The sequence below is a fragment of the Phytophthora ramorum genome (genome assembly GCF_020800215.1).
Source record: "Phytophthora ramorum isolate Pr-102 chromosome Unknown Phyram_PR-102_s0003, whole genome shotgun sequence".
Lineage (NCBI taxonomy): Eukaryota > Oomycota > Peronosporomycetes > Peronosporales > Peronosporaceae > Phytophthora > Phytophthora ramorum.
The window spans coordinates 4,606,956-4,633,102 of record NW_027150649.1 but is presented as its reverse complement, the minus strand read 5'-3'; the positions used below and the strand labels follow the sequence as shown (position 1 = coordinate 4,633,102).

At 54.6% G+C, this 26,147-nt stretch overlaps 9 protein-coding genes across 9 annotated transcripts; 4 read left to right on the top strand and 5 right to left on the bottom strand.

Moving 5' to 3' along the window:
- Nucleotides 1-6,731: 6,731 nt before the first annotated feature.
- Nucleotides 6,732-7,163, bottom strand: KRP23_4488 (uncharacterized protein; the record flags this gene model as incomplete). The annotated part of the gene is made up of 1 exon (XM_067889449.1): nucleotides 6,732-7,163. The coding sequence occupies one exon, from the start codon at nucleotides 7,161-7,163 to the stop codon at nucleotides 6,732-6,734; it is 432 nt and encodes a 143-aa protein (XP_067748609.1).
- Nucleotides 7,164-7,393: 230 nt separating this feature from the next.
- Nucleotides 7,394-8,686, top strand: KRP23_4487 (uncharacterized protein; the record flags this gene model as incomplete). Its single annotated transcript, XM_067889448.1, has 3 exons — nucleotides 7,394-7,895; nucleotides 7,985-8,575; nucleotides 8,652-8,686. The coding sequence occupies 3 exons, from the start codon at nucleotides 7,394-7,396 to the stop codon at nucleotides 8,684-8,686; spliced, it is 1,128 nt and encodes a 375-aa protein (XP_067748608.1).
- Nucleotides 8,687-12,227: 3,541 nt separating this feature from the next.
- On the bottom strand, nucleotides 12,228-12,749 carry KRP23_4486 (uncharacterized protein; the record flags this gene model as incomplete). The annotated part of the gene is made up of 1 exon (XM_067895851.1): nucleotides 12,228-12,749. One exon carries the CDS (start codon nucleotides 12,747-12,749, stop codon nucleotides 12,228-12,230), a length of 522 nt encoding a protein of 173 aa, XP_067748607.1.
- A 2,601-nt stretch (nucleotides 12,750-15,350) lies between these two features.
- Nucleotides 15,351-16,811, bottom strand: KRP23_4485 (Calcium/calmodulin-dependent protein kinase type IV; the record flags this gene model as incomplete). The annotated part of the gene is made up of 4 exons (XM_067889447.1): nucleotides 15,351-15,437; nucleotides 15,549-16,095; nucleotides 16,159-16,473; nucleotides 16,558-16,811. The coding sequence occupies 4 exons, from the start codon at nucleotides 16,809-16,811 to the stop codon at nucleotides 15,351-15,353; spliced, it is 1,203 nt and encodes a 400-aa protein (XP_067748606.1).
- Nucleotides 16,812-16,992: 181 nt separating this feature from the next.
- On the top strand, nucleotides 16,993-17,574 carry KRP23_4484 (uncharacterized protein; the record flags this gene model as incomplete). Its single annotated transcript, XM_067889446.1, has 1 exon — nucleotides 16,993-17,574. One exon carries the CDS (start codon nucleotides 16,993-16,995, stop codon nucleotides 17,572-17,574), a length of 582 nt encoding a protein of 193 aa, XP_067748605.1.
- A 51-nt stretch (nucleotides 17,575-17,625) lies between these two features.
- On the bottom strand, nucleotides 17,626-18,420 carry KRP23_4483 (uncharacterized protein; the record flags this gene model as incomplete). The annotated part of the gene is made up of 1 exon (XM_067889445.1): nucleotides 17,626-18,420. The coding sequence occupies one exon, from the start codon at nucleotides 18,418-18,420 to the stop codon at nucleotides 17,626-17,628; it is 795 nt and encodes a 264-aa protein (XP_067748604.1).
- A 123-nt stretch (nucleotides 18,421-18,543) lies between these two features.
- Nucleotides 18,544-20,431, top strand: KRP23_4482 (Metallophosphoesterase domain-containing protein 1; the record flags this gene model as incomplete). Its single annotated transcript, XM_067889443.1, has 3 exons — nucleotides 18,544-18,796; nucleotides 18,859-18,943; nucleotides 19,009-20,431. 3 exons carry the CDS (start codon nucleotides 18,544-18,546, stop codon nucleotides 20,429-20,431), a joined length of 1,761 nt encoding a protein of 586 aa, XP_067748603.1.
- A 177-nt stretch (nucleotides 20,432-20,608) lies between these two features.
- KRP23_4481 (Enoyl-CoA delta isomerase 2) lies at nucleotides 20,609-21,752 on the bottom strand (the record flags this gene model as incomplete). The annotated part of the gene is made up of 2 exons (XM_067889442.1): nucleotides 20,609-21,359; nucleotides 21,418-21,752. The coding sequence occupies 2 exons, from the start codon at nucleotides 21,750-21,752 to the stop codon at nucleotides 20,609-20,611; spliced, it is 1,086 nt and encodes a 361-aa protein (XP_067748602.1).
- A 1,585-nt stretch (nucleotides 21,753-23,337) lies between these two features.
- Nucleotides 23,338-25,251, top strand: KRP23_4480 (uncharacterized protein; the record flags this gene model as incomplete). The annotated part of the gene is made up of 1 exon (XM_067889441.1): nucleotides 23,338-25,251. The coding sequence occupies one exon, from the start codon at nucleotides 23,338-23,340 to the stop codon at nucleotides 25,249-25,251; it is 1,914 nt and encodes a 637-aa protein (XP_067748601.1).
- Nucleotides 25,252-26,147: the final 896 nt, after the last annotated feature.

Sequence of the window (26,147 nt, the reverse complement as noted above, 5' to 3'; positions counted from 1 at the left end):
GCATAATCTGGTCGACGCGAAAGCGCGTCGGCCACGACATTCAACCTTCCAGGTTTGTACTCAACCTGGAAGTTGTATTCCGCAAAAAATGGCAGCCACCGTGCCATTCTTTGGGATATGCGCGGCGACTTGATCGCCGTACGCAACGATGCGTGGTCGGTGTAGACCACGAATGGTCTACTCCCAAGTAGATACACTCGAAACTTTGCGAGTGCATACTTCATGGCAAGGAGTTCCTTGTCATGTACCGGGTAATTGCGCTCAGCTGGCTTCAGCTGACGCGATTGGTAGTAAACCACGCGATCACGACCTTCGTGATCGAGTTGCATCAGTGCGCATCCGATCGCGAAATCGGATGCATCACACACAACGTGGAATGGGCGATCTTGGTCGGCCACCGCCAAGATCGGCGCCTCAGTCAAGCCCTGCTTGACTGCTTCGAAGGCCTGCTGACAATCAGCAGTCCATTCCCATGCAGCCTCTTTCTTTAAGAGCTGCGACAGCGGGCGAATCTTGTCCGCGTAGTTGCTCACGTACTTGCACAAGTACGTGGCGAGTCCAAGGAACTGCCGCAGTTCCTTTACATTTGAAGGCGTAGGCCATTCATTGATCACTCTGACCTTTCCTGGGTCAGGGCGTACGCCGTTCTTCCCCACGAGACACCCAAGTACGGGTATCTCGGTCGCCCCGAAGATACACTTCTTCAGGTTTGCATAGAGCTTGTGCTTTCGCATGAGCTCAAGCAGCTTGCGGAGATGCTCTGTATGCATCTCCACATCCGACCTCCAATTCACAGCCCGGCTGTGAATGAACACATCGTCTAAATAGCTCGGTGCGAAGTCGCGCACCGAGCGCAACAAGTGCGTGACGCACCTGTTGAACGTCGCTGGGGCGTTCTTCAGCCCCTGCGGCATCACGAGCCACTCCCAGAGCATGCCGCTCGGAGTGCTTACCGCTGTGAGAGGGATATCGCTCTCACGCATGAGCATCTGATAGAACCCGTCTCTCAGATCAAGAGTACTGAAGATAGTACTCGAGGTCATCGAATCGATGATCACATCTTTTCGAGGTATCGGCGTCTGCGCCACCCGCCCTGTGGCTTCTTGACACAGAACGTAGGCGAGCTGTTCGGGGACTTCGATTCCCGCACTTGTCCTGCTTTGCGACGACTTTCAAAGAAGTCGTCGATTGCCTTGACTTGCTCACGCGACAGTGGCCACTGCTGCGTGACGCAATACTTCGTTCCCGGCACGAGATCAATCTCGTGCTGAACACCCTTGTCCTGCGGTAACTCCGCAGGAATGTCGTCCGGGAGTACATCCTTGTACTCACGCAAGACCTTGTAAAAGGGGCTCGTCTTGAGCGAGTCCCAGCCTTGCTCGTCGAAGCGTTCCTTCTTCGACTTCGCGCTGAGGGCGTCCGCGCCCTCAGAGATGAGATGATTCAGCTCTTCCACTTCACACGCTACCCTCTCGACGTCCGAGAGGATGCAGATCTGCTCGATGCGTCCATAGTGCAGGTCGCAAGCGAAACGCTTCCAGCTCGTGACTGGGAGCGACATCAACTCCGACGCTGACGTCGGAGGATTCTCCAGTCTCATCTTCTTGTATTGGAGACCAATACTCGTACGCGTCAAGACCCTCAGTGTCTCGACGGTCGTCTCCAACTCCTGTGTCTGCCCGGCAGACACTGCTTGTAGCGTTTCGGTCCCTGACCGAGACTTGCGCAGCTTTGATTGCTTGCGCCGTTCACTTCTCGTGTGGAGCCCGGCTCCGCCAGTTTCTTCTTGTCCAGGCCCGTCCGTGGACAGTTGTTCCTTGTATTCGCCGACGGGTTTTAGCCTCGGGCGTACGCGTTCAAGCCTGGCTTGATCGCGCACCGCTTCGTCGTGCAGCCCGGCTGCACGCGAGCTCGCAAGCATTTCCGGTGCGGGACGTTTGCAACTGTCCGTACTACTTGCAGCGTCGGCTCCCAGAGCCGACGCACCTTCTTTACCACTACGCCTAACGGCGGAGTGTCTTTCGACAAATTGTGTGTCGACACGACCGCGTCGCTCCGGACGCTTCAAGACCCTCTCGAATCCGATCGAATCAGGCCCTGCTGATTCGATTTACATTTCCTTCCAACGACTCTCGCAGTCGTTGACGTTCGCTTGGGGTGATCGGAGACAGCCGCATTCCGCGCTGTCTCTAGTGGAGAGCCGTATGCACCACGTGGTGCATGTGCTGCGCCGACAGGGCCATCGCTCTCTGTCGCGCTGCTGCTGCTCCCGAAGTGCACGATCGTGCGCTTCGTCCAGTCGATCACCGGATGATATCGAACTTATCGTCCAGTTCGAGGACGATAAGCTCGTCGACGAACTCCTTCTCTTGATATGATAAGCGGACGCGTACGATACGCTTCTCGGTTCTAACAACGACACCCGTTGCTAGCCTCACTTCCAATAGACTTCGAGGTGTTTCACCTCCTCGAAGTCAAGCCTTGGAAGGCTCTGCAGTCGAACAAAGTTGTTCGACGCTCCACAGTCCACTAGAGCACGAAGAGACTTCTCTCTCTTCGAGCTTACCTTCAGGATGACAAGGTTCGGCTTATCATCTTGCTTCTTGCAGTGATAGTGACTCTCACTGGGGGCAGCGATCTTCATTGCAGCGTGTCCAATGTCGACACGCTCGACCGTATCACCAGCAGGGCGCCCCGCGCCCTACTAGTCGCTCTAGTTTTTGTATTGCCCGTGACGATACCCAGTATCGCCACGATGGCTCTTCGCCGCGTGCACAGGTGCTGTGCACTCGCAGGCGTAGTGACCGATGTGTCCGCAGCGGAAACAACGCACATTCGTTGATCCACGACGCTGCTGAGAACCAGCAGCGGTCGCACTCGAGAGGTCCATTGGTTCGGGACCTCCCGACGGCCTCACCACCGGTCGTGGCATCAGCCGCGGGGCGTTCACGTGCCGTTTAACCTGCCGCAGGCTAAACTCTTCTTGCATTGCGAGCGCAATTGCAGCCTCGAGAGTATTTTGACACGAAGTGTTCCTGGTTTTCTGTGACGCACCGCCGTCGCGATTCTGGTCTAAAATTTCGAGTACGGATACTATTGGATGAAATGGAGAATGTGACTCGGCTGTACCCGTGCGACACGGGTGACGTATGGAGTGCGACTTATTTATGGAAAGATGTTACACCTAACCACAGATGGGCCCAACTGGCTGGAAGTGCGTATCCTGGATGTGTACAAATCCACATTGTAAACCCGCATTATGTCCAGCCCCCGGACTTTCCCTTACGATGAGTGCCTAAAACCTGGCGGAAAGTGCAGTTGAGAACGTATCTCATATTGTACCTCATCTTGCTGTGGTCAGAGTGACTACTAAAGATACTGAACCAAGATCATCCACTACCAACACCCAAGTCGTGCGCTGGAAGCCCAAAGAGTCTGGATGTCAAGTACACCCTGAATCCTGAATCCTGACTCCAAAATCCTGACTCCAGAATACCAGAATCTTGACGGTTGACCACTGACTATTTGACTTCGAAGACAGTGGTACGTCATCAAGTGAAACGCAATTGAACTACCGCCAACGAACCCAACAGAACTGTCGAGTCGACACTTTTGAAGCTACGAAGACAATGTACCCAGACCATACTGAAGCGAAGACAATTCGACCCAAGCCATAGTGAAATCAAGATAAATCACCCAGAGCCGAGATCTAGAAAGAATTGATAGTTTAAGGCTTACAGCCAACAACAGAGTTTGTTTTACCCCGTACCGCGCAAGTGAATTCGGCCAAGCCTGCCGACGGAAATCCGGAGGACCCGAGACTACGACCGCGATACAACAAGGGGCGCTGCGACCATTAAGGACGGGTCGTCCGTGGCATCTCCACCTCATAACATCAAGTCCAGTTAGGTGGTGACCAGAGGCGCTCCGGCACCCTGGGTTGACCCACCTATTTCATGTTCTAGTTGGGTCGCTAGCGTGCTGGTGTTTGCCCATTTCATATTCCCTTGCTATTCGAGGTGACTGACTAGCAGTTGTCCCCCGAATTGATTGTTTAACTGCTGTGTGTATAGTAATTGATAGTTTATCTCTTAATTGAGAGTGGTTGCGCGCGTTATACGAGTGTTCAGACTGACTAGGTGTCTGAATTGTAAGACTCGAGTGAGCCTAGCGAGTGACCCACCGTCCAAGGGTCGATAAGAATAAATGACGGCTATTTGTATTGTATATAACTCTGTATTTGTCGGCTATTGGTGTTTGGGGTGCATCCTGGGTAAAGGTACATCCTGAATTTCCGATACTCTGGGTGTGAAATCCAGACTACACTCTGCCATTCTGTCGTTGAGAGTGCATCCTGAAGTGGACGTACGCTCGGCACAACTTCAAGACCACTAGATCGGTGAAGTGCCGTTCGTCAAAGACAAACGAGCCGACAGGGATTCCACAAGGTATCCACGCCACCAAGAACCCAAGGTTTCACTTCGCCGTGAGATCTTGGATACTTGTTGACTCCTACAAGTCTTCCCCTTTCAATTCTGGAGGGGAAATTCCTGGAATGCGCTATACGAACCCCCCTGGGTGGTAAAGGTTTCATCGACCTCACCACAGCTGGTGTGCGTGCCGGATGTGATTGTCGAGGATTTCATCGAGCCCACGTGTTGAAGAACTGCTGAGTGCCCGTCAACGTCTGGATTCATTCAGAATGCCGGAAGGACGAGGGCCGAAGAAGGCTGGACGCGGAGGTAGCGGACGCGGTGAGGCGTTACGCCAGTCGCGTCGTGTGCAAGGATTGCCGGTTGAGGAGCACAAGGATCTGGACACCATTTCCAGAGAGGCTCGGGCTGCGCGGAAGGCTGCTCGCGAGAGCGAGGCAACGAAAGGTGGGGACGCTGCGGTGTATCCAGTTCAAGATCAACCGGTTGCTGAACCGCAAACCCAGGATGACCAAGATTCGTCCAGGATGCGAGGTTCGACAAACGTGAGTCGAGGATTGGGGATGCCTGGCGTCCCGGAGGAGCACATGGTGCTCAGACGTCTGAGGGAGGCGTCGAATTGGTTGAGCCCCCGGAGGTGGTCGACTTGGTTTCTGAGTCGTCAGCTTCGGATGATGTCGTGGGAGTGAAGCGGGAGTCCGTACGCGTGAAGGAGGAGGAGAAGACCCAGAATGCAGCTGTATATCCTGACTCGCCACCACTCGCATCGAGAGTTTCTGCGCCAAATCCTGACGTCTTGCCCAAGTTGGAGTCGCGGACGGATGCTCAAGATGTCAGTTCTGGAGCTCTGGCGGCTGTGGCAGAAGATGTGGTGCTGGATGGCGAGCGTGCAGTGATGTACGTTCGCCGGGAAGTTCGGCGTTGGGAAGAGTTGCAGTCTGGACGAATTGCACCTCCGAATGTGGCTTTTGCGTGGCTGACACCGAGGCCGGATGTCAACCGTTCTTCGAGGCGGCGTTCGCGACGGGAGACTACTTCAAGTGGCGTTCTTCGATGGAAAGTCAAGATGACGCCTGGATCTCCGAAGTGAATCCTGTCCGCTGGGGTGTTGGCACGGCCCAAGATCTCACCGCGATCCAGATCCCGCCGACGATGGTGACGTCACGCGAATGTGTCGTTGTCCTACAGACACTGCTCTATGAAGCTGGTTTCGAGTTCTCCAACTTGGTTCCTGAATGGCCCAAGACGCATGTGTCCAGAATTCCGGATGACTTGGTACGCAGTATGACGAGTGAAATTCAGGCGTGCCTTGCTGTTGAACTCATGGAATGGAGGCAAGTTATCACTGGAGTGCGCTTCAAGGTGATTCCCTTTCTTGAGGAGAAACCTGCACCCAGGACTCAATAGCAATCGCCAAGACTGGAGTATCACACTCAAGATGCACAAGGCGATCTATTGATGACTGACTACGACACAGATGTGCTTGGACGAGAGTTTGTCTTGAGATTCAGGCCAACCGGACTCAGGGTAACCAGGAGTCCTCATGGATCAAGCGACAGCGAACCTCGGTTGAAGCGCTCTCAGCATCGACCACCGCGTCCGCTGGTGCCTTCGACTCCGTCCGCAATGTCCACTCCGTCGCTGTCTTTATTGCCAGTGTACCAGTCTTCGACGAGTCAATCGCGTCAGGATTCGAGTGTCCAGGATGTTGTAACCCAGGACGCCAAGAGTCAGAATGCTGAGGCCATGGACACAGTCTCTGGCACGCTACCTAGTGTCATTGGCACCTCAAGATCTTCGGATGAGAGTGTAACGTCAGGGGCGCAGACTTCACGAGGTAGTTCATCGTCTTCATCAATGTTGTTGACTGGTTGGAGCGTATGCCGTACGCTGGAGATGCTTTAGCACTTGTAGCCCAAAGTGGAGGCGGCGTCGCCGCTGCTGACGCTTCGATGGGGTTTTACGTAACAAGAACAGTGCTTCCACCACGTCCCGCTCTTGTTAACCAGGATGACGCCGTGATGGCTGAACCTGAGCAAGCTATCCAGCCTGCCATGTGCAAGCCGCACGTTGAATCCAGGATACCATCAGTGACATCCAGGGTCGCGGCAGTGAATCCTGCTGCAGAAGGCCCTGACAGTGATCGGCGAAATAGACATCGGAACTCGAAAGGTGACACACATTCACGACACTCGTCGAGATCCAAGTTACCGTCTGTATCCAGTCGTTCCTCCAGGAAATCACCTCGACCTTCCAGATCAGCGTCGTCCGTCAGCTCTGGGCCAGCCCAAATCGAGTTTAACGTACTGCGACACCTGCAAGGCCCGCATGGAGAACGAGCAGAAGGAATTTCTCGCCAGAGAACGCTTGGATGCCATGGAGCGAGAGCGACGTAGAGACCAACGCGATCTGGACGCACGCCGCTATGTCCAAGAACTCACGGACCGACTTGTACGTGCTGAGACTGCTCGCCTTGAAGCCGAACGCCGTGCGCAGGACCTGGAAGCGCGCCAGACCCAGGATGAACGACAAGCTCAGGAATCCGCCCAGGATGCAGCGCGAGCTGATGTCCTGGAACAGGAACGTCTGGGTGCTGCCTACGTTGAGCGCATGCAAGCGGAGATTGACGCGGAACGTGTGCGCTGGGATAAAGGTATGCAGCGGGAGCAAATATCGGAAATGGAGAGCTTGAGGCAGAAAGTCCAGGATGCAGAGGCTGCACTGGGACATGAACGTGAGACTTCCAAAAATATGCAGAAGTTTCAAGCTGGGTAGTTGCGCGACCTTCGTGCAACATTAGCCCAAGTTCAAGCGTTTCGTCCCCTCATTCAGCAACTCAAGTCAAGATTGAAGGGTCTCCTCCCCCTGATTCAGCAACCATGTATCCAGAAACCAGTGTCGTCATCAGACATATCGCAAATGTCGCAGATCAGGGAGATGAAAATCTGGGTTCAAAGAACATGACCGAAGTCGCAGCCGCACAATTACTTGCGACTGTCCAGCGGTCATTTCCGCAGAACCATGAGAAGCATGTGAAGAAGGAGAATGGTGCTGAGGACGCTACGGCGGCACAAAGTGTCCAGGCGGCGCAAGGGGCGACGACAAGGACGTCCGTATCCAGGGCGCAGTCCGCATCCAGGACACAGGGCATATCCAGGGCGCAAGGTGCACCCAATGCAGAGCAAACTCCGCATTCTGGCTCCAGGCGCTCCGACGACAAGAGAAAGCCGCCCAAGAAGGAGAAGCGTCAGGACTCAAGCCCGTCAGAGGATTCAGACCCAAGCGGGGACTCGAGCAGCGAGGATTCCAGCTCAAGCGAGTCCGACTACGACTTCGGACAAGATGCGGATGGTAACATGACTGCGGCGAAGACACCAGAAGGGACTACGTTGCTGACATTCCGGCCGTACATCAACTCGCACACGTTGAGCGAGTTCGACACTAAGGCCGTCGTGTGCACTGGTGGGAGCAGTTTACTAACCTGGCTGCCCAAGGTGCCTGGTCGAACAAGATGCGAATCCAGGAACTCAAGCTGATGCTGTCTGGAGCAGCGCGTGATTGGTTCAACCAACTGCCGAAACACACGCAGCGCGACTGGAAGGAGCTGGCGACGGCATTCCGGAAGAAGTATTGCAAGGCCCGCGCATCGTATTCTGAACGGTGCTACACGATGGAGATGCGATCTTCTGAAAGTGCCCTAGATTTCTTCTATCGTCTGAATTCTGCTGCAGGCAAGGCTGACATTGATTTCAGGAGGTCAACCAAGCGTCTGGAGAAGCACATCCGCCGGTTCATCACCAAGCTGAAGGAGACACGCCTGAAGACGTCCCTGCAAGGCCAACGTTTCAAGAGTATTTCTGACTTGGAGTATGCTTTGGAGCAGGATGAAGAGGTGGGGACCCAGAACGAGCGTGATGCTGTTACGTCCAGGAATCGTGACTTCCACGCTGGAAATCTTCCGAATCCAGGACGCCCTCGCCCCAAGCGCTTTGAACGTGCGTACCTCACCCAGAACGCCGACTTTGGTGTGAAGATGAGTGAGTATCCAGAGGAGCTACCCCGAATGCAGGATGCTGTGGAGGAATCCGGAGTGCCAGTCCAAGGAGTGAATCCAGGAAGTCAAGACGCCAGAGAAGATGGAGGTATTTTGGATGCTGGTCCTTCTGGCACTGAGTGGACACAGACGGTCACAAACGAGATTCATCCATATGTTTTCAGCTTTTGTATACTGCTTCAAATCAGGATTTCCCTGACGTATGGAGCTATCTGTTTGTATGATAAGCTGGTGTGTCCGCTTTTACAAATATTATACAGTACCCTCGAAACGCTAAAACTGAATATTTTTAGCAAAACCTAGGATAAATAACGATCAAAGACCAGTCACGCTAAGGACGCCGCCCCCGCAGTTCTCTTCGCTCGCGATATGGATGAATAACAATGTCTCTCCGACCAAACTTCATTTTAGTATGGTGCATATTAGCCAAAGAGACTGTTCTTTAATTCGTTTTGGCAAATCAAAACCATGTCTATAGTTTTTGACGAATTAAATCACGTTACCAATTATATTTTATCCAATAAAAACACAATTGTACGTTGCAGTCGGAAGCTGAGCGATTCCGACATATCTGGTCGGAGCTGACGCCCAGATATGTGTATCGTGATACAAGCGAGAGGTGTGCCACGTATCACTCGCATATTTGCCGCCTCTCCGACCAAGAACAATGAGCCTGAACGACTTGAAGCCCGCAAACACCAAGCGCGCGCGCGCAACGGCCATGAAGGCGCTCAATCGCTTCCTCTCTGCCGAGAGCACGAGCATGGAGCATGTCAAGGCTTTAATCGTTGCGGACCCAAGCCGCGCGGGGGGCATTCTAGTGACTCTGATGGACATGTTTGGTGTGTACCTGGCATTCCATGCAGGAGCAAGGGGGCTGCACTTGTCGCGCCACTCCATCGCTCAATATTTCCGCCAAGCGAAGTGCTGGCTCCTCGACGAGTACCCTGTTCAAGGTGGAGCTGTGGCCCGGCAGCTGCTCAGCTTGGGGCGTACCCTTGAACACCACTGCATCAAACGCGAGAGCGGTGGGTTCGTCAAGAAAGAGGTTGCATGCACGAAGGATGATCTTAAGAAGATGACAAGCTATCTGTATTCAACGGCCTGTTGTGCATCGGACTACCAAGATGCAGCACTGCTGTGTCTCTTGTGGTATCACTTCGGGCGCGCTTCGGACCTGGCCTTCGTCCGGAAGCAGCAGCTCACCATCGGTGCTGGTGGGGTGTTCTTTATCCGCTTCATCCGCGTGAAGACGTCAGACGAGCAGACGCTGTCGCTCTTTCCCGACGAAGTCTTCATGACTTGCCCGCTGCTGGCACTCGCTCTGGCCTTGATCACGAAGGAGTCGCCGTTCGCAACGCTGGGTCAGTGCAGTCGAAGGACGTCCCTGTTGAGCTGACCGACTCGATCCCATTGCTGACCTGCTTGAAGACAGCGGCGCCCTAGATTCTTCTCAGACGTCGAAGAGAAGCACCGCCGTCCACACGACACCGACAGTCGGGGTCGACACTCTTGTCAACCGCTTGCTCGATCGTGTTGTTGGTCCAGCTGGAGTCGAAGAGCCGCTGACCTCTCATTCGTTCCGACGTGGCGGTGCGCAGCATGCGAACGCGAGCTCAGAATTGACGGCGCAGTGGATATTCGACCGCGGAGCCTGGAACTTGACCACAACCAACAAAGTTTTCGCATACGTCTTCAATACTCCAAAAGAAGATCATCAAGTAGCCAAGGTGCTGAGCGGGATGGCACCAAAGCAAGCCTCTGTTCTTCCGTCGCTGGATGTCTTCGACTCGGCTACACAAGAGGATATTCGAGAGGTTAGCCGCAAGCTCTTCAATGCAAGTCATGCGCTGGGTAACAAGGCCTTCAGTGTCTGCGCCGCTGTAAGAGATGTGCTGACAGCAACTATCTTCCTCCACTACCCGTCGTTGATGAAGGCCAACGCGCAGGCGCCTGCAATGAAGACGATCCACCGCTGTGCTGTAGCCTCTGGTGTTACGACGACGAGCCTGCTTGCCTGGTCACAGCAATTCACGAGGTCAAAACCTCAAGCCAACACCACCGCAGAAGACCTGATGGAAGGAAACGTGAAGGCCAAAGTTGCGTTCGATCATCAGACTGCTTTGATTGAATGGTTAGTCGAGGTCAACCGTAGCCACGAGACTCGAGTCAACTCGCTAGAAGCTGCAAGCACCAACACTGAAGCAAAAACATCAGTACATGATGGTCAAACCAAGCGACCAAGAGATGAAGATGAAAGCGTACCTGTGAAGCGCCGACGCCGCTCGAAGACGATACCACTTATAGACATCTGATTCGTATGGTACACTGCCGTTCCGCGCGGATGGCTAACCACGAACAAGCACAAGAAATCAGACGCCAAGCAGCTTGTTGACTTCATGAAGCTCTTCATCGAAGACGGATACGCGCTCGACGAGTCATCGCCCAGCTACAAGGATAACGTCCGTCATCTCGGGGAGTTAGTGTCAACCAAAGTCACTGCGTACCTAGGCGCGCGAGGCGTACTGTCAAAGGGATCCAACGCTGTACTCAAGGCGCTTCGGCAGCTGCATCGCGAGGGAAGCCTCAACGACCTCATCAACGCCTATCATCAGCGTCTTGTCAGCGACAGAATTGTAGACCCTGCACCTATCCATCAACAAGGCACACTCAAGCTGCTCCCGTAACGCAATACGATTCCCTTTCTCGCGTCCTTGTAGTCGGTGCTTGCATTGATGTTAGGTCTGCAGCAGTCATTCGACCATATAAACCTTACCGATGGGTGGAATCGAACCACCTTCTTCCCTTTCGGGAGCTCTTCCATTGAACTACATCGGTGGGGGTTAGACAACAACATCGCAGGGGTACTCGTCTGGAGTGCTCGACGGGGAATTAACGGTGATCCACAGTTCTTCGTGGCCGCGACAACCTTCTAATGTGACCGATGCTCGGTACACCCCCCTCAATTCACCGCGCCGTGTGGTCAATCGAGCACTGAGCTCGCATGGCAAAATGACGCAGCAAAATTGCACGTACGCCACTCATTTACGAGGCGTAATTACGTCTGCCACCTATCAATAAGCCAATCATTTGAGAGGATGTATTTTTACGAAACCTCCACAACATGGTGCAATATAAAGTTTTGCGATACGTCGGATGCTGGTCGGAGTTGTACTAACGGTCGGAGTCGTGACGATATGGAGATATAACCTCAGACCGCGAGGAAAATACTTGCGGTCTCTGCCCCTGCCCTCGCTGTGACTCTGCGGGAACGCGCTCCGGGACAATATTAGGTTTGTCAGGCGCTATCGCGCCACCGCTGCTAAATAATCTTTCAGTGGTGCTAATTATGGGTTAACGTTTGGACAAATTGGATGGGTTTGGACACTTTCGAGACGGGATAACCAGTATCCGTGGTTTAGGACTGAGGACTATAATCAATACACAATCTGTATTTCTACACCACTGAATACTGGTATCAACTGTCCTGCAACTGCATCCTCAGCAAATTACCGGTTAGCTTTTCCTGCTCTCTTCCATTTTCTCTCACTACGTACTCCTGAAGTCGTAAAAGTAACCTCCGTAAAGACCCAACACCCCAAGTTACTCCAATTCTCAGCGTGGGCTTATCTTGTACGTGTTTGATATCGTCGATTGATACGTGCTGACCTTCCCGCCAATGGGGTCGCTTGCGACTCCTTCATTTTCAAGCTTAACCCCCTCATCCACCACCTGTACCCTTACTTGCTAACGAGATTCTTGGCGAATTGCTTGATGTAGCTCTGATAGGCGTTGAAGATACGACTATACAATGGGTTCGACCTCACCAGCAACTTGTCGTAAATGGCGCTGTCGGTATACTTCTTGGCGATCCAGTTGTCAAATCTGCGGTTACGATAGGTTTGGTCATTCATCATTCGATCGAACTTTTTCGCGTTGAAACCTCTTTCTTCGTCCGTCGCCTTGTTCGGTTTGTGGATTCTCAGAAACCGCTTTGTATCCCCACTGTTCTGGACGGCGTCAACAAGGTGAACTTGGTCTAATGATGTCACAGTTGACACTTCAGATTGTTCAGCACTCGTGACCAAAGCGACTACTTTGCCGATTGACAGAATGATAGCCGCACTAGTCACGAAAAGGAGGTAGGATGCACGCATTGATCTTCTTGGCGCTTCGGAAATTGCGGGCTTGAGGTCTGGGCGGCGAGTTGCGGAATGAGAGCAACGAACGGTGGCTGGGACATCGCTTGAACAGTGACACATCCTTGGGCAAGCTTACAAGCGCACTACATGTACTGTGAAGCAGTTCTGTACCGTACTTCCTAAAGTTGGGAAACATCTGCAAAAACGAGGCATTGTACTTCGAAGTTCATATTAATACATGGCAATGATTGCTGGATTCCTCGATTTGCACACTACTTTGTATCAAAATAACGGTTCTCGTCATTTACTGTATTGTAAAAAGTTATAGGGAGGGGAGAACTGGCTGGCGCGTGGCTGTCTGACAGCCTCTCAACTACTGTACATTCACCGTAAAATGCCCGGTAGGCCTGTAGCCGAGGTCCCATCATAAAATGTTTTCCCGAGTCGGATAGCCCAATCATCAATGTTTATGACATGCACAGCTACCTGGATGCTAACCATCCAGGTATGTAGCTGTGCATGTCATCTGTTGAAGGTTCGTCTGACGCTATAACGTCTTAATGACATCGACTGGCTCGTCGCCCTCGTGTTCATTTTCGTCGGATATATCCACGTTGGTGGAGCTGCCCAAGGGGCCAACCCCCCACCCACCCACCCACCGCTAGTGTTATCACCGTACTCGCTGTGACGGTCGGTAGTACCTACGACCTTCCTCTATGGAAGCTTAACTAGGCACTGCTGCATCCAGTGTGTGGTGGCTCAAGTCGAGCATCATCATCAAGTGGCGTGCTTGAATTTGGACCTGTGTGATCGGCAATGGGATTAGAAGTAGGCTTACGGCCTTCCTAGGCTGCCAGCAATGGCAGGTAGGGGCGTGAAGCATTCATTGATTTAGTTCAGTTCATAATAAGCAACCCAGCGAGCAATACACGTTGATCGTTGTTGGGAGTCGCAGCTCCCAGTTTGGTGTTCCAGTGTCTATAGGGGTAAAAGATGCCACAGAGTAGCAGATATTCCCTACCCTGAGATATCGCCAATTGAGGAGTGAGTTCCATGGTAGGCCCCCGTAATGCTCAACGCATAATAGTCGCCGCCACTTCTCCAACACGAGGTGTTGTAGCCACCTTGCTGAATATTTACACAGTGCTGTAACCGTGCTTCGATTTGGTCAGCATCATTGTAGTGTGGTACCCTCTTGTGACGTTGTTGTGCTGACCCTCCATCGCCACACCGATTGTAGACATATCGCAGCTCCCAAACGCCAACAGCATTCACTCATAGTGGAGGCTATGTCTGTCAGCTGCGGCTGAGGATCGTCGGACGCCGTTCGTACTTCATCCATAACGGCCCATATGCCCTCGGGTGGTCCCTGTAGCTGTAGCCCGAAAATCGCTTGCTCCATTACCACGTCTCACACAACGAGACGTCGCCATGGTTGTAGCATATGTCGACGTATCGATAAGTGTGCGGCGGCCTCGCATTCACAAAAGCCGTGGTGTAACCTTACGTCCGTCATGTGCACGCAGCCCGAACGTGGTGTAGTAGGTTGTTGGCATGAAAGCCTCACGTAACTCTACAGTTGGGGGGAGCTTCTGGGATGATACAGTAGCGCCATCCCAGGAACTATGTGCTAGGAGTAACCACTTTTACTTTTGCTTTGACAATAGACTCGGCATAATCGTTTAGGGAGTGCCAGCTCCCCCAGCGTGTCTTCAAGCGAGACCTACTACACGTGGGCATCCTACCTTGCTGATCAGGGCGTCATAAGTGGAAAAAGCATGCAGTTTAAGTCGCTGCATAAGCTGCTCGCCCCATGGCCCCCTTCCAACTATCCGGCACAAGCGTCTCCCATCTAGTCGGGTCAACCCTTCTTGCTGTGTTGGCGCCATTTCCCCTCTTTAGCGTCAGGCTGGGGTTTATCGTACTGCTCTATGCAGTACGTAGTATAGTTTACCAGGCTTTCTACTGCAGCACTTATTTAAAAACACCGGTGTTTCCGTCACGTGTGAGAGCATTGACGACACTATAGCACCTGCAAGTTCAAAGACAAAATGGAGTAAGTTGCAAGTCAGTTGCAAAGTTCACAAGTTATCAAAAATTCGCGACGCCATGACTTCCCTCTTCTAACGTCAACTATAATAATCATCGAGCTCTGCGTTCAGCCTGACAATATGGACACCTTCATCTGGTGTATTCCGGAGAATTACATTTAGTTAGTGTGTAGTAGATTTCACAAGCAATCATAAAGTCAGTGGTGAACACTAAGGAATAACATTGGTTGGCCATTGTGAATAAGGAGCGAAAAGTAAAATCTACGGAGAGGAAATACAGGTCTTAGCCAAATAATAACTCAAAGTATCCTAATACGAAGAACAGCGTAAAGATCAAATTGACTGAGTCTTAAAAAGCTACGGCGTTGGAGGGCAGCAATCGATTCCTCATAGTATTTGCACAAAAAACGCAAAGTACCAGCGTACCTGGAGGTAACTTCCACAATAGCTTTCTCATCAAGCAAATACAATTTCTCGGAGCCGTAAATCATTGCGAAAGGTTTTGGTTGACTTCGGCCGTAGTGCATCTGAAAACACTTTTCACGTGATGGCACAATTAAATAGTTGATTTGTGTTTATTTTCCTGCTGTAGTTACGTCGGAGTACTTGAACAGAAGTGTCGGTGTCGACAGTGAGGTGGAACCCATAACTGCAGTCAACCGACGGAGATTTACTTGTGCTGTCCCACTGCTGTTGAACTACAACTCTCGTCATCGTCATCGTTATCGTCGCGATCTTCGTACGAACCAAAACCCAACTAGCGAAACAAGGCCACCCAGACCAAAATGCATAATCTCAAGATACGTTAGACCCCACGACTTCCAACAATAAGTCCAAAATAAGAACCAAGTTGCGACAAAATGCGTACCTTTTGCTTGGTGTGTTCTCGGTACTTCGCTAGCTCATGGTGAATAGTTGGTGAAAGCGGCAGCTCCGACGCGCAGAGAGCTGCTAAAGAAGACCCCGTGATCCACGGATGCTCGAGTACCTGTTCCATGCTGAAGCGGTCATCTGGGTCAAGCACCAACAGATGCTTCACCAGGTCCTTGGCCCCGTCGCTGATCGTAGTCCAGCCGTCGTCGTCGAAATCGAAGCTGCAAGCTTTGATGCTCGCAATCATCTCGTTGTCCGAGCGTTCACCTTCGGGGTCAAATGGGTGGTAGCCGCACAACAAAATGTACAGGATAGTGCCGAGACTCCATGAGTCCACCTTGTCATCATATCCAAACGTCGAGCCCGAGCCTGAGATCATCTCCGGTGCGGAGTACCCCCACGTGCCGCACTTGGTCTTCAAACTCGTGCCTGTGAACACCTTCGCCAGTCCAAAGTCCGCCACCTTAACGACGGCCTCCTGGTCGTCCGGTGTCGACAGCAGAATGTTCTCGGGTTTGAGGTCACGATGCACGATACCGCACCTGCAAGTTGCAGCACACAGTGGTTAGCATCTGACCGTCTCCTCCTAATGTGCGTTCACGTACTCGTGGAGGTACTCCACGGCCTTCGCCATGTCCCTCACATGGCGAACACAATCCGCCTCCGAGTAGGCTCCTTTCTCGGCCAGTCTCTCGAACAGCTCGCCGCCGGTGCAGAGCTCCAGCACGAGGTGCACCTCTCGCGTCGTCTCGAACACATCGATAAGCTCCACGATGTTCGGGTGCTGCTTGACGCGGCGCAGCACCGCGATCTCAGCCCGCAGCCGTTTGGGGTCTGTGAGGAACCTCTTGATCCTTTTGATAGCCACTGCTCTGCCTGTGCATCGGCAGCGGCCGCGACAGACACTCGCGTAATGGCCACTGTATCAACAGAAGCAAAAATCAGCGTTGCGGGGCTTCTAGAGACCGCAAAATGATGCAAAAGACACAGAAACTTGCACTTACCGTCCTAACAGCTCGCTCTGGACGTCGTAGAGCTCCTCCACGCGACGGCGGGGCGCTGCAGGGCTGGTAGCAGGCACCGACGTCGCTTGGTCAATGGAATTGGACGCTACTGGGGTTTCTGTCACCCGTTCAGTGCCGGAATTGCTCGAATCTGCGGTATTTACCTCCGGCGGCAGGTCCAGCACGCGCGCGTTGCGGCCGTCGTGCAGCATCGGCCGCGCCGCGGCGTCTTGGGTCGACGGCTGGTTACCCATCCTTCGAGACTGTAGAAATGGCGTCGAGTATCTGGATAGAGAGGGGTTGGTGGACTGTAGTACAGTCTGTACACCATCCGCCATTTCGTAGTAGCTAGATAGAGAGGGTTTGTGTATGGAACATCATTTCTACATGGCTACACTTTTGATGACGTGTTGGACAAGTTCAGTATCTGCTGCGATGGACGAGTACGAAGTTGTAGACAAGCTGGAGCTGCCGTCAGCGCCGCGCTCGCTGTGGGATTTTGCCAGCGTCCTTGCGCCCGTGTTCAAGTACTATGTGGCGTTGCTGGTCCTGTTCCTGGGAGCGCGCTGGCTCAACCGGCAGATCGACAACGAGGCGGAAGCGCAGGAGCTGGAGACGCAGCGGCCGACGTTGTCCACGGAGCTGATCCGCGACAGTTCGTCCGAGGAGGAAGAGGAGCAGATGGAGGAGCTCGTAACGGACGGGGACCGCCTCGTGCCTCTGGGCGCCAAACAGTCCAAGAAGAAGAGCGCGAACCCGACCCAGGAGCTGTTCGACGGCCTGCGCAAGGTGGAGAAGGAGCTGCAGGACAAGAAGGACAAGGAGACAGAGGACGACAGCGTGAGCTGGAACGAGTTGCACACTAGCATGCTCCGGCGCTACAAGGACAAGTACCCGGACCACGGCCCGCGCGTAGCCGACCCCGAGACGGACAAGTACGACGAAGAGTTCAACGAGCTACTGCGACAGCACAACATCAACCCAGACGACTTCAAGAGCCAGAAGAAGACCGAGTAGAGACTCAGTGGTAAATGCCATACATGGATTCATGAAAAACGTGCTTGAGTTCTAGAATTTGACCTTTTTCGAGCGCTTCCTATTGCTCGTGTTGGCCGTGGGCTCGTCGTCGTCCTCCTCTCCTTCTAGACCAAGCTGGAACGAGTCGAGCGCGTCGCCTCCGCTGTCTCCAGTGTCTTCGGGCACGTAGTTCTCGTCGTCGTCTGCGAACGTCAACTTCTTGTTCTGCTTGGCGCCACTACTGCCATCTACCGAGATGTTGCCCACCGGACAGTCGCGCGCCAGGTGCTCGACGCTCTTACAGAGCTTGCAGCAGCCGCCCTTGGGGTACACGCCCATGGTGTTCTGGGGGCACTTGCCGCTGAGATGCCCCTGCTGGCCGCACACAAAGCACGTGGCGTACGTGGCACCGCCGTTCTCCATGGGTCGTTGGCAGTCACGCAGCGCGTGATCATTAGCGCCGCAGTTGAAGCACACGGCGGCCTGCTGCTGCTGGCCGAACCCGCCGCCGCCGTTCTGCGGACAGTTGTGCGACGTGTGGCCGCGGCGCCGGCACTGGAAGCACGTCTTGTTGACATCTCCGGCCGCGCGGTTGGGGCAGTCCTGCTTGCGGTGCGACGTCTCGCCGCAGAGCCAACAGCCGTCCTGGGACTGCGAGTTGTCGGCGCCGTACTGCGCCTCCTCGCGCTTGGCGCGAATCTTGGCCACGATCTCCGCCTTCTTCTCGCGGCGCGCCTGCTGCTTCTCCTGCTTGAACTGCTTGGCCTTGGCCTTCTTCGCCTTACGCAGCTCGCGCCGGTTCTGCAGGATCAGCTTGCGCTCCTCGGACAGCACTTCCTCGGCCATGACAACGACTTATTGACTGACTTTTGGTTGGCCGCTAGTCAAAACGTTACATAACCGTTACGGTATGCGTGTGAGTAACCCATAACATGTTATGATCGCTACTAACCGATTTTGCACTTGACGATGAAGGTGGTGTGCGTCTCGGACACTCACGGGTTGCACGAGGACGCGCTGCAGGTGCCCGACGGCGACGTGTTTGTGCACGCAGGCGACTTCACGGACACGGGCGAGCGCTCCGAGGTGCTGGCGTTCAACGAGTTCCTGGGGCGGCTGCCGCACCGCTACAAGGTCGTGATCGCGGGCAACCATGAGTCGACATTCGACCGCCAGTTCTACTCGCGCTACTGGCACCAGTACGGCCACACGCAGCAATACGGTAGGGACGCAGGGGCTGCAGTTGTGGAGCAAGCTGATCTGACTATGTTGCTGTTGTAATAGACCCGCAGGAGGTGCGTGCGCTGCTCACTAACGCGCTGTATCTGGAGGACCAGGCGGTGCTGATCGAGGGTTACGTCTTCTACGGGTAACTGCAGCAGCAGAGGTGCACCCAAGGCAACGCTCACTCACCGATGCTCTTGTGTCGTGCAGCACGCCGTGGCAGCCAGAGTTCTGCAACTGGGCCTTCAACTTGCCCCGAGGAGACGCGCTGCTAAGGCGGTGGCGCCACATCCCGACGGACACGGACGTGCTCATCACCCACACGCCGCCCATGGGTCATGGAGACCAGGTCGGCTACCAGCACGTGGGCTGCGCGGAATTGCTGCGTGAGGTGGAGCAGCGAGTGCGACCCAAGCTGCACGTCTTCGGGCACGTGCACGAAGGCTACGGACGCAGTGCCAGTCCGGACGGAGCAATCACCTACTTCAACGCGTCTGTCTGCACGCACAACTACGACCCGGTGAACGCGCCGTTCGTGTTTGAGCTGACAGGGCCGCCCAAGCGAGGGTGGCCCAAGCACACCTTGCCAACGAACGCGCCCTCCGGTGGGCTGGGCATTCGTCGCAGTTTCAGCACGAACGATGTCAGCAGCATCAGCAGTTTGTCGACGACGGAAGATGAAGATGTTGACATGGACACGGGCCTGCCAGCGGAAGCGGAGCTGCGGGACTACGCGCTCATGCTGCACGAGTGGCTGCGGTTATGCTCTCACAAACCTGCTTTCATTGAGAAGAAGATCGTCCAAGTCAACGGCAAGGACAAACACAAATTGCGTGAGTTCCGCGTGGATGGTACGACGTCTGGGCTGCTTTTTGAGAGCACGCTGAAGCTGCGCCCTGTCACGAATGTGCAGAAGCGTGCGCTGCGGTATCTCTTCTCCCAGGGCTTCAGCAGCAACTCGGAGAATTACAAGGCGGAGGCTTCCGTAACAGACGTGATGGCAACGGAGAACGAAATAGTCACGGAAACGACAACAGAAAGTATGGAGGTTGACAGCGAAGCCGGTAAACCTGCGAGAGAACGGCGGAAGTACGGCATTTCTCGCCGTGTGACGGTGGCGGTGCTGGACGGCATCGACGAGGACAAAAAGGGAATGGATGACCGTGACCGGGAGCACGTACAGCACGCTCGCGTTGCTGCTGCTGCCCTTGGTAAAGATCCCTCTTCAGAGGCAGCCGGTGGAGATGCTCGATCCCATCGTCCTCGCCGCAACAAAACGCTGCAGCGCCGGTCAGCGGTGCCGATGCTCGCTTCACTCACCGAAGAGCCTAGTGAAGGGGAGGAAAATAGTACTAGGACGGCCAAGAAGCAACCTACGGAAGAAGACAAGGCAAGTAAAGTCGCTGCTGTCACTGAGGCCATCGTCGTGGCCCCGCCCGTGGTTGAGTGCGTTTTGTGCAAGTACAAGGTCCCTGGTCACGTTCACCCCGGAGCTCAGGCTACTCCTCCACCAGCTCCAGTCGAGATGCCAAAGGTGGACACAAAGGAGGAGAAATTGGAAGAGCAAAAGCCGAGTGGACAGCGGTCCAGGGGAGACAACCCACCGCCCAAGCGATTGTCATCCTGGTTTTAAGGTCCAGCTTTTGATAGATACATCCAGGTACTGCTCACATACACTACGAGTTCCAGACACCCTGCAACACTTGGGTGTTTCCTACTCGCCAAATTACCACAGATTCGACTTCAAATACGTCTGCATTTCGACTGCCGTCCACAAAGGTTCATCACGCTTCAACCTTGCGGTCGTCATCTACTGTTTGCGAGACTGGAACTTCATAACGGCGTCTATGCATTCAGGTCCGAGCCAAAGTTTCTTGAGGGTCTCACACTCGCGGTGGTTCGCCTCCTTCAGTTCCTTGACAACATCAGGCGAGCGGATCAGCGCCTTGGAGCGCTGCATCGACTGCGGGTAGCGCGAGAGCAGCAAGTCCACCTTGGCTTGAACGTGCGCATCAAAGTCCGCAGCGCCAAACACCGCAGTGGCCAGACCCGTGTCCACTGCGTCCTTCGCACTCAGCTTCTCGCCCAGCAGCAGCAAGGCGTTGGCCCGCGCAGGTCCCATGATGCGTGGGAACAACAGCGATGAGCAGGCCTCCGGCGACTGGCCCAGCGACGTAAACGGCGTGTGGAACGTGGCCGTCTCCTTGACGTATACCAAGTCGCACAGTCCCAAAATGGTGGTGGCAATGCCCACCGCAGGTCCCTGCACCGCCGCCACGATCGGTTTCGGGTACGTGATGAAGGTGTCCACCACGTTCTCCAACAGTACTGCACCTTTGTCCGCCATGGCTTCCAGCGAGAGTCCGTCCGGGTTGGACGTGAACATGCTTAGGTCGTTGCCGCTGGAGAAGTACTCGCCCGTGCTCTTGAGCAGCACCGCCTTGACGTTGCTCTGCGTCCTGGAACTCTCGAGCGCCTGGGTCAAGCCTTCGTACATACCAATGTTAATGGCGTTGAACTTCGTGGGCCGGTTCAATTGGATCGTCAGCAGTCCCGATTCTCTGCCCACCAACACAAGTAAGAATAAGAACGTTCTCCAACCTCAAAATCTTCTCCTACATGTCGACTCGCAGATCTTCGGAGCCTGCTGCGGCAGTGGATTCCGCCGCCTCCGCGTCCTGAGCCCCGTGCTGAGCCGCCAGCTCGTCGATGATGGCGATGTACTTGCGCTGGGCGTCGTCTTGTGACATGTCGCCCAGCCTTTTCCACGCGTCCCACTTGGCGCGGCCCACAAAGTCCAGCAGACCTGGGCGACTAGTGGCGTTCTGGCCCGCGTGCGCCTGCTTGAAGAGCGCGTACAGCTCAAGCTTGGCCGCGTTGTCCGACAGCGGCGGCAGCGTCTTGCCCAGTGCGAGGCTGCGCTGAAAGCGATCGGAGAGCGCGTCGGACGACATGAGCTGCACAGGGGCGAGGAACAGTCGGTTAGTGTGACGACCACTGAGACGTCGAGTGAGTGACAGCATTGCTGTGCTAAAGTACCTTCAAGGTGGAAAATGATGAGCCCGACGTGGATACCGACGTGAGGTCACCTGCTGACACGCATATGACGGTCAATGGTGTGAACCTATCGTCCGACATATGCGTTTCAGCAGGTGGACCCAGATGAAGTTGCCTTTCGGTGGGGCGATGGAGAGTCTGACGCTTGGTGCAGTTCAAACACATCATAGTATGGGTCTTATAATGATGAAGGCATTCAATTGATCCCCGCGAGCTTTGAAGGACGAGCTGCTGTTTTTTAGCAGAACCTTTCTCACCAACAACCAAAGGGTGGCATTGAGGCCTGACTTGTGGGTTGTGGGCACTATCCAGGATGGAATGCCGAACACCGCCGTCACCTGGAAGATACAGCATCCGCATTTCGGCACCCAAGTGGATAAAGTGCTGCTGGCCTTCGGAGAATGTTGGGGTCTTGAGCGAGGACGAATCCACTCGTGCCGCGGGACCATGACATTAGCAGTCGCATGACAACTGGTGTCGCCTTGTCAAGATTTACACTGGCTCGGTTGACCAGCCATCACTGGTTGCCCATAAACCTCAACAAAATGCAGGAAGTTGGGATCCGCAACTTGTGATCGTCATGCAACTGTGTGGCTCAAAGCCGGAATAAGAGTGTTGCCCGCCTATCCAACCGAGCCGAGAGCGATCATGACAGCGATCATGAACGGAACTGCCGCCGCCTTCGCTGGACACCTTGGCACGTGCGCTTCCTGCAGTCTTAGTCCGCTGGTCAGCGCATTGACGGAGTGACTGACCGCGTTGCGTCCTTGATGCGGTCGCACGATCTTGGTTACCGGTAAGCTGATGGCATGACCCCGTTCAATGAGCAACCAGGCACGCTACAGCCAGCACCGAGCTGAGCACAGCACGTGGCAATTACCAATGCAAGTCTCCGCTGCAAGGAATGGGAGCTGACCGCAGCAAGCAAGCTGGCAAGAACCGCCCGTAGGCTACCGGTAGACGAGGAAATCGAGACGACTTTGCGTCGCATTTTGCACCGCCGAGTAGTGCCACCGCTTGCAGCTCGACTCCGGATTTTGTAGAGATCCCGTGTCTGTCCAAGGCGACAGGAAGGCGAGTCTAAGACGCCCTGACTCGTGCGGAACGCACTCTGAACTTAGGATCGCCACATCTGACAAGCCCCAATTGACCGGTAATTTGGATATTGTTGTAATAAGGCTTATTGCTTTAATATTGGGTTCAGACGATCCATACAAACATGACTTTGATTCATAGTTACCTTTCTAATCCGGTGTTGATCGTACTATCAGTTACAGCGGGCAGTGATAAATTTATGGCAAAACGCGTGATTGGCAAAGTGGTCTGCTGGACACGGCAGCCACTTGCCACAACATGCCTTCGACCTCGCTCTGCCCTCGCCTTCGACATGGTTCCTAGCTCATCAGCGCTCATTATTCAAATTGCGCTTCCGGTGAGATATCCGCCAACAAAAGCGACTATAGCACAGCCTCCGCCTCGGTCATGAAGGGGTCCTGGAGCAAGAACGTGTTCCCCACATTGACGCTCTCGGCCGAGCAGCAGTCGCAGTTCCGCCACTTGGCGCGCGGCTTAGTGCGCGAGACGCTGTCGCACTTCAACGCGTTCGACAACTTGTCCGACGCCAAGAAGGATTTTCGGAAGCAGAAGCGGTGGAAGGCGGTCAAGACCCGCGACAATTTTACGGTTTTCAAGGAGCGCGACCCGCCCAAGACCATCACGGGCACGAGTTTCGACACGCCCGAGCACCAGCGACTGGCGGAGGATGAGTGGCAGATGCCCAAGCTGCTGGTCGGGGTCGGGTCCATTGTCGGCTCGCTCGACGACGTCATGTACGGGGTCGTGACACCTGACGCCCGAGCCATGCTGCTCAAAGCCTCCATTGTGCGTAGCTCCCTGGTGGACGGCGCGGTGCTGGCACAGATCGATGGGCCTACACCTGAGGAACCCTACCGTTTTCTAGGGGTCAAGTGGTTCGTCAAGGGACCTCCGGCGACACTGCGGAGACTGGTGCAGCCTCGAGACTTGGTGTTCGTCGAGTCGACGGGCACCTTGACGCAAGCCAATGGCGACCGCATCGGGTACCAGTTGCTGCACTCAGTGGATATTGACGGCTATGGAGCGCTGCCGGAGCGCTCGTTGACGCGCGGGAGGATCTCAAGCTGCACGATCTTCAAGGAGACCCAAGGCGGACGACGAGTGGACGTGTACGTTCGCGGCTACGTGGAGCAGCATGGGAAGCTGCTTGACTCGGTGGCTCTCAAGGCGGCGTCAACGGGGTTTCTCAGCTCTTGGAACGCCGTCGAGTGCGGCCACGTGAAGAAGTTGATGTGGTTCGTTGAGAACCCACAGCTCGTGGGCTGGAAGGAAGACGCTGTTGCGCGCGCTCGAAGCCCTGTTGCACGGGCGCCAGTGCGTTTGAACGCCAGCAGCTTCGATGGTCCGAGTGGTTTCCACTTACGCAACCTCAGTTTGGCCAGTCCGAACGACCGCTGTGGCGGCACCTGTGGCCGCAAGCTCAAGAAAGTCAACAGCGTCGGACTTTGCTCGTTGTGCCAAGTGCCCATGTGCTCCAAGTGTCGTGTCACCAAGAAGCTGGCCTACGCAACCTGCGAGCTCAAGCTTAAGCGACGAGAAAGCACCATCTGCCGCTCGTGTGTGGCGAAAGTTCGCCTCGAGCCCGTGCGACGTATTGCGCAGCAGGAAATCCGCCAAGGTCGCTACGGCCGGCATCCCAGTAGTGATCATCCGCGAGCGCAACCCATCGAAGCTTCAGTCAGGACGCCAGTGGCGCGCTCTCCTTCAAGTCGTTCGCTTCGCTCGAAGCAGACTCAAAGTTCAGGCTCACACTTCCACTTTAGCGACTCGAGTTCGAGCACGCGCTCAAACGCAAGCGCCTCGGGCGCAGTAGCAGGCTTGTTGAGTCGCCAACGACTGCACCAGCTTCAACAACAACAGCAGCAGGCCCAAGCTGAGGGTTCAAGCGCTCGTCTTGTGCCTCGCTGGTTCAGACGCCACAAAAAGAGTGAGCAGCACAGTGCAGAGCCAAGGCCGGTGATGTTTGGGGAGTCTACGACACTCAGCGACTGTCAGACCGGCACGTTGTCGCAGTGCTCGACAGTGGTGGACTCGGTGAGCACTACGTCGCCGATTAACCCGCTCACGTACAGCTGGGCCTCAACCGGCCAGGAAAGCGACTGCCGAGCTCGCGTGGAGGAAGCCGACGAAGAGGACTGGACTAAGACGCCCGAGTTCACGGATCACCAGCAAGAACGTCGGCAGCTTTGGCATCAAATGACAGAGCTGCGTCTTGCGGTGGAGAACACGTACCAGATCGCCAAGCACACGACGGACTCGTGCTGCAGCCCCAGCTTCAGTCCACTGGGGAAAATGTACTGAACCAGAGGTAAACAGGTTTGTGTCGGGTACCCTGAGCATATGAAAATATATATATACAAAACCATTAAAATGAAAATGTTGTCACGATGCGTTGTTGAGCCGTCAGCGTGAGTAGCTTTCACGGTAAGCCCGGGTGCCGACAGGGCAAGTCCGAGCGTCGACATCTCTCAAGTCTCGTGCACTCCACGGTGGAGGGGCTAGTTCATCGCAGCCGCGTCAACACGCAAGTCGAGGTGGCGTAGTCGATTGAGTATCAGGCCCTTCGTCGAGGCACTGCTGCCATGTCCAAGTTGTCCACATGCCTCAGCTGCATGCGTCAAGACGGAACGTTGCGGAAGTCGTGCCGGAAGCCAAACCACTTGATCGATTGTCGAAGAAGATAAGTGAAGAAGGGTCGCCCGAACGAGACCGCCTTCAGTGTCAAGGCCGCGCGGGTGCGAGGTCGCCGTTGGTGGCGAGTGGCGGCTTCAAAACCTGACAGGAGCTGGCCCAAAGTTCAGAAGTATCCCTGCCGCTAAAGAACGGGAGTAGCCGCACTCCAGAACGGGTCAGCTCCATAGTGTCCGAAAAGATGGATCTGAACTGCGATTTTGCAGTGCACCGAAAAGTACCCGTGCGTATCGTATCAGAACGAGTACCCACCTTCACCACCGCGAAATACGTTATCGCTATCCTATGGACACAGCCCATGCCAATGCCCCGCTATAATACTCGAACGAAAGCAGCGCGCCAGAACTCAGAATTCAGACGAGTGAGAGTCGGTCAGTGGAACGGTTCAAGTCTCGTCTTGCACTGGTCAACCGTAGTCACGCTTAGGGCGGCCACAAGGCGGCCTGTAACCTCAGTGGCGCGGTGTACTGGTCAGAGCTCTGTCAGTTTTCATTTTGCTGCACAAG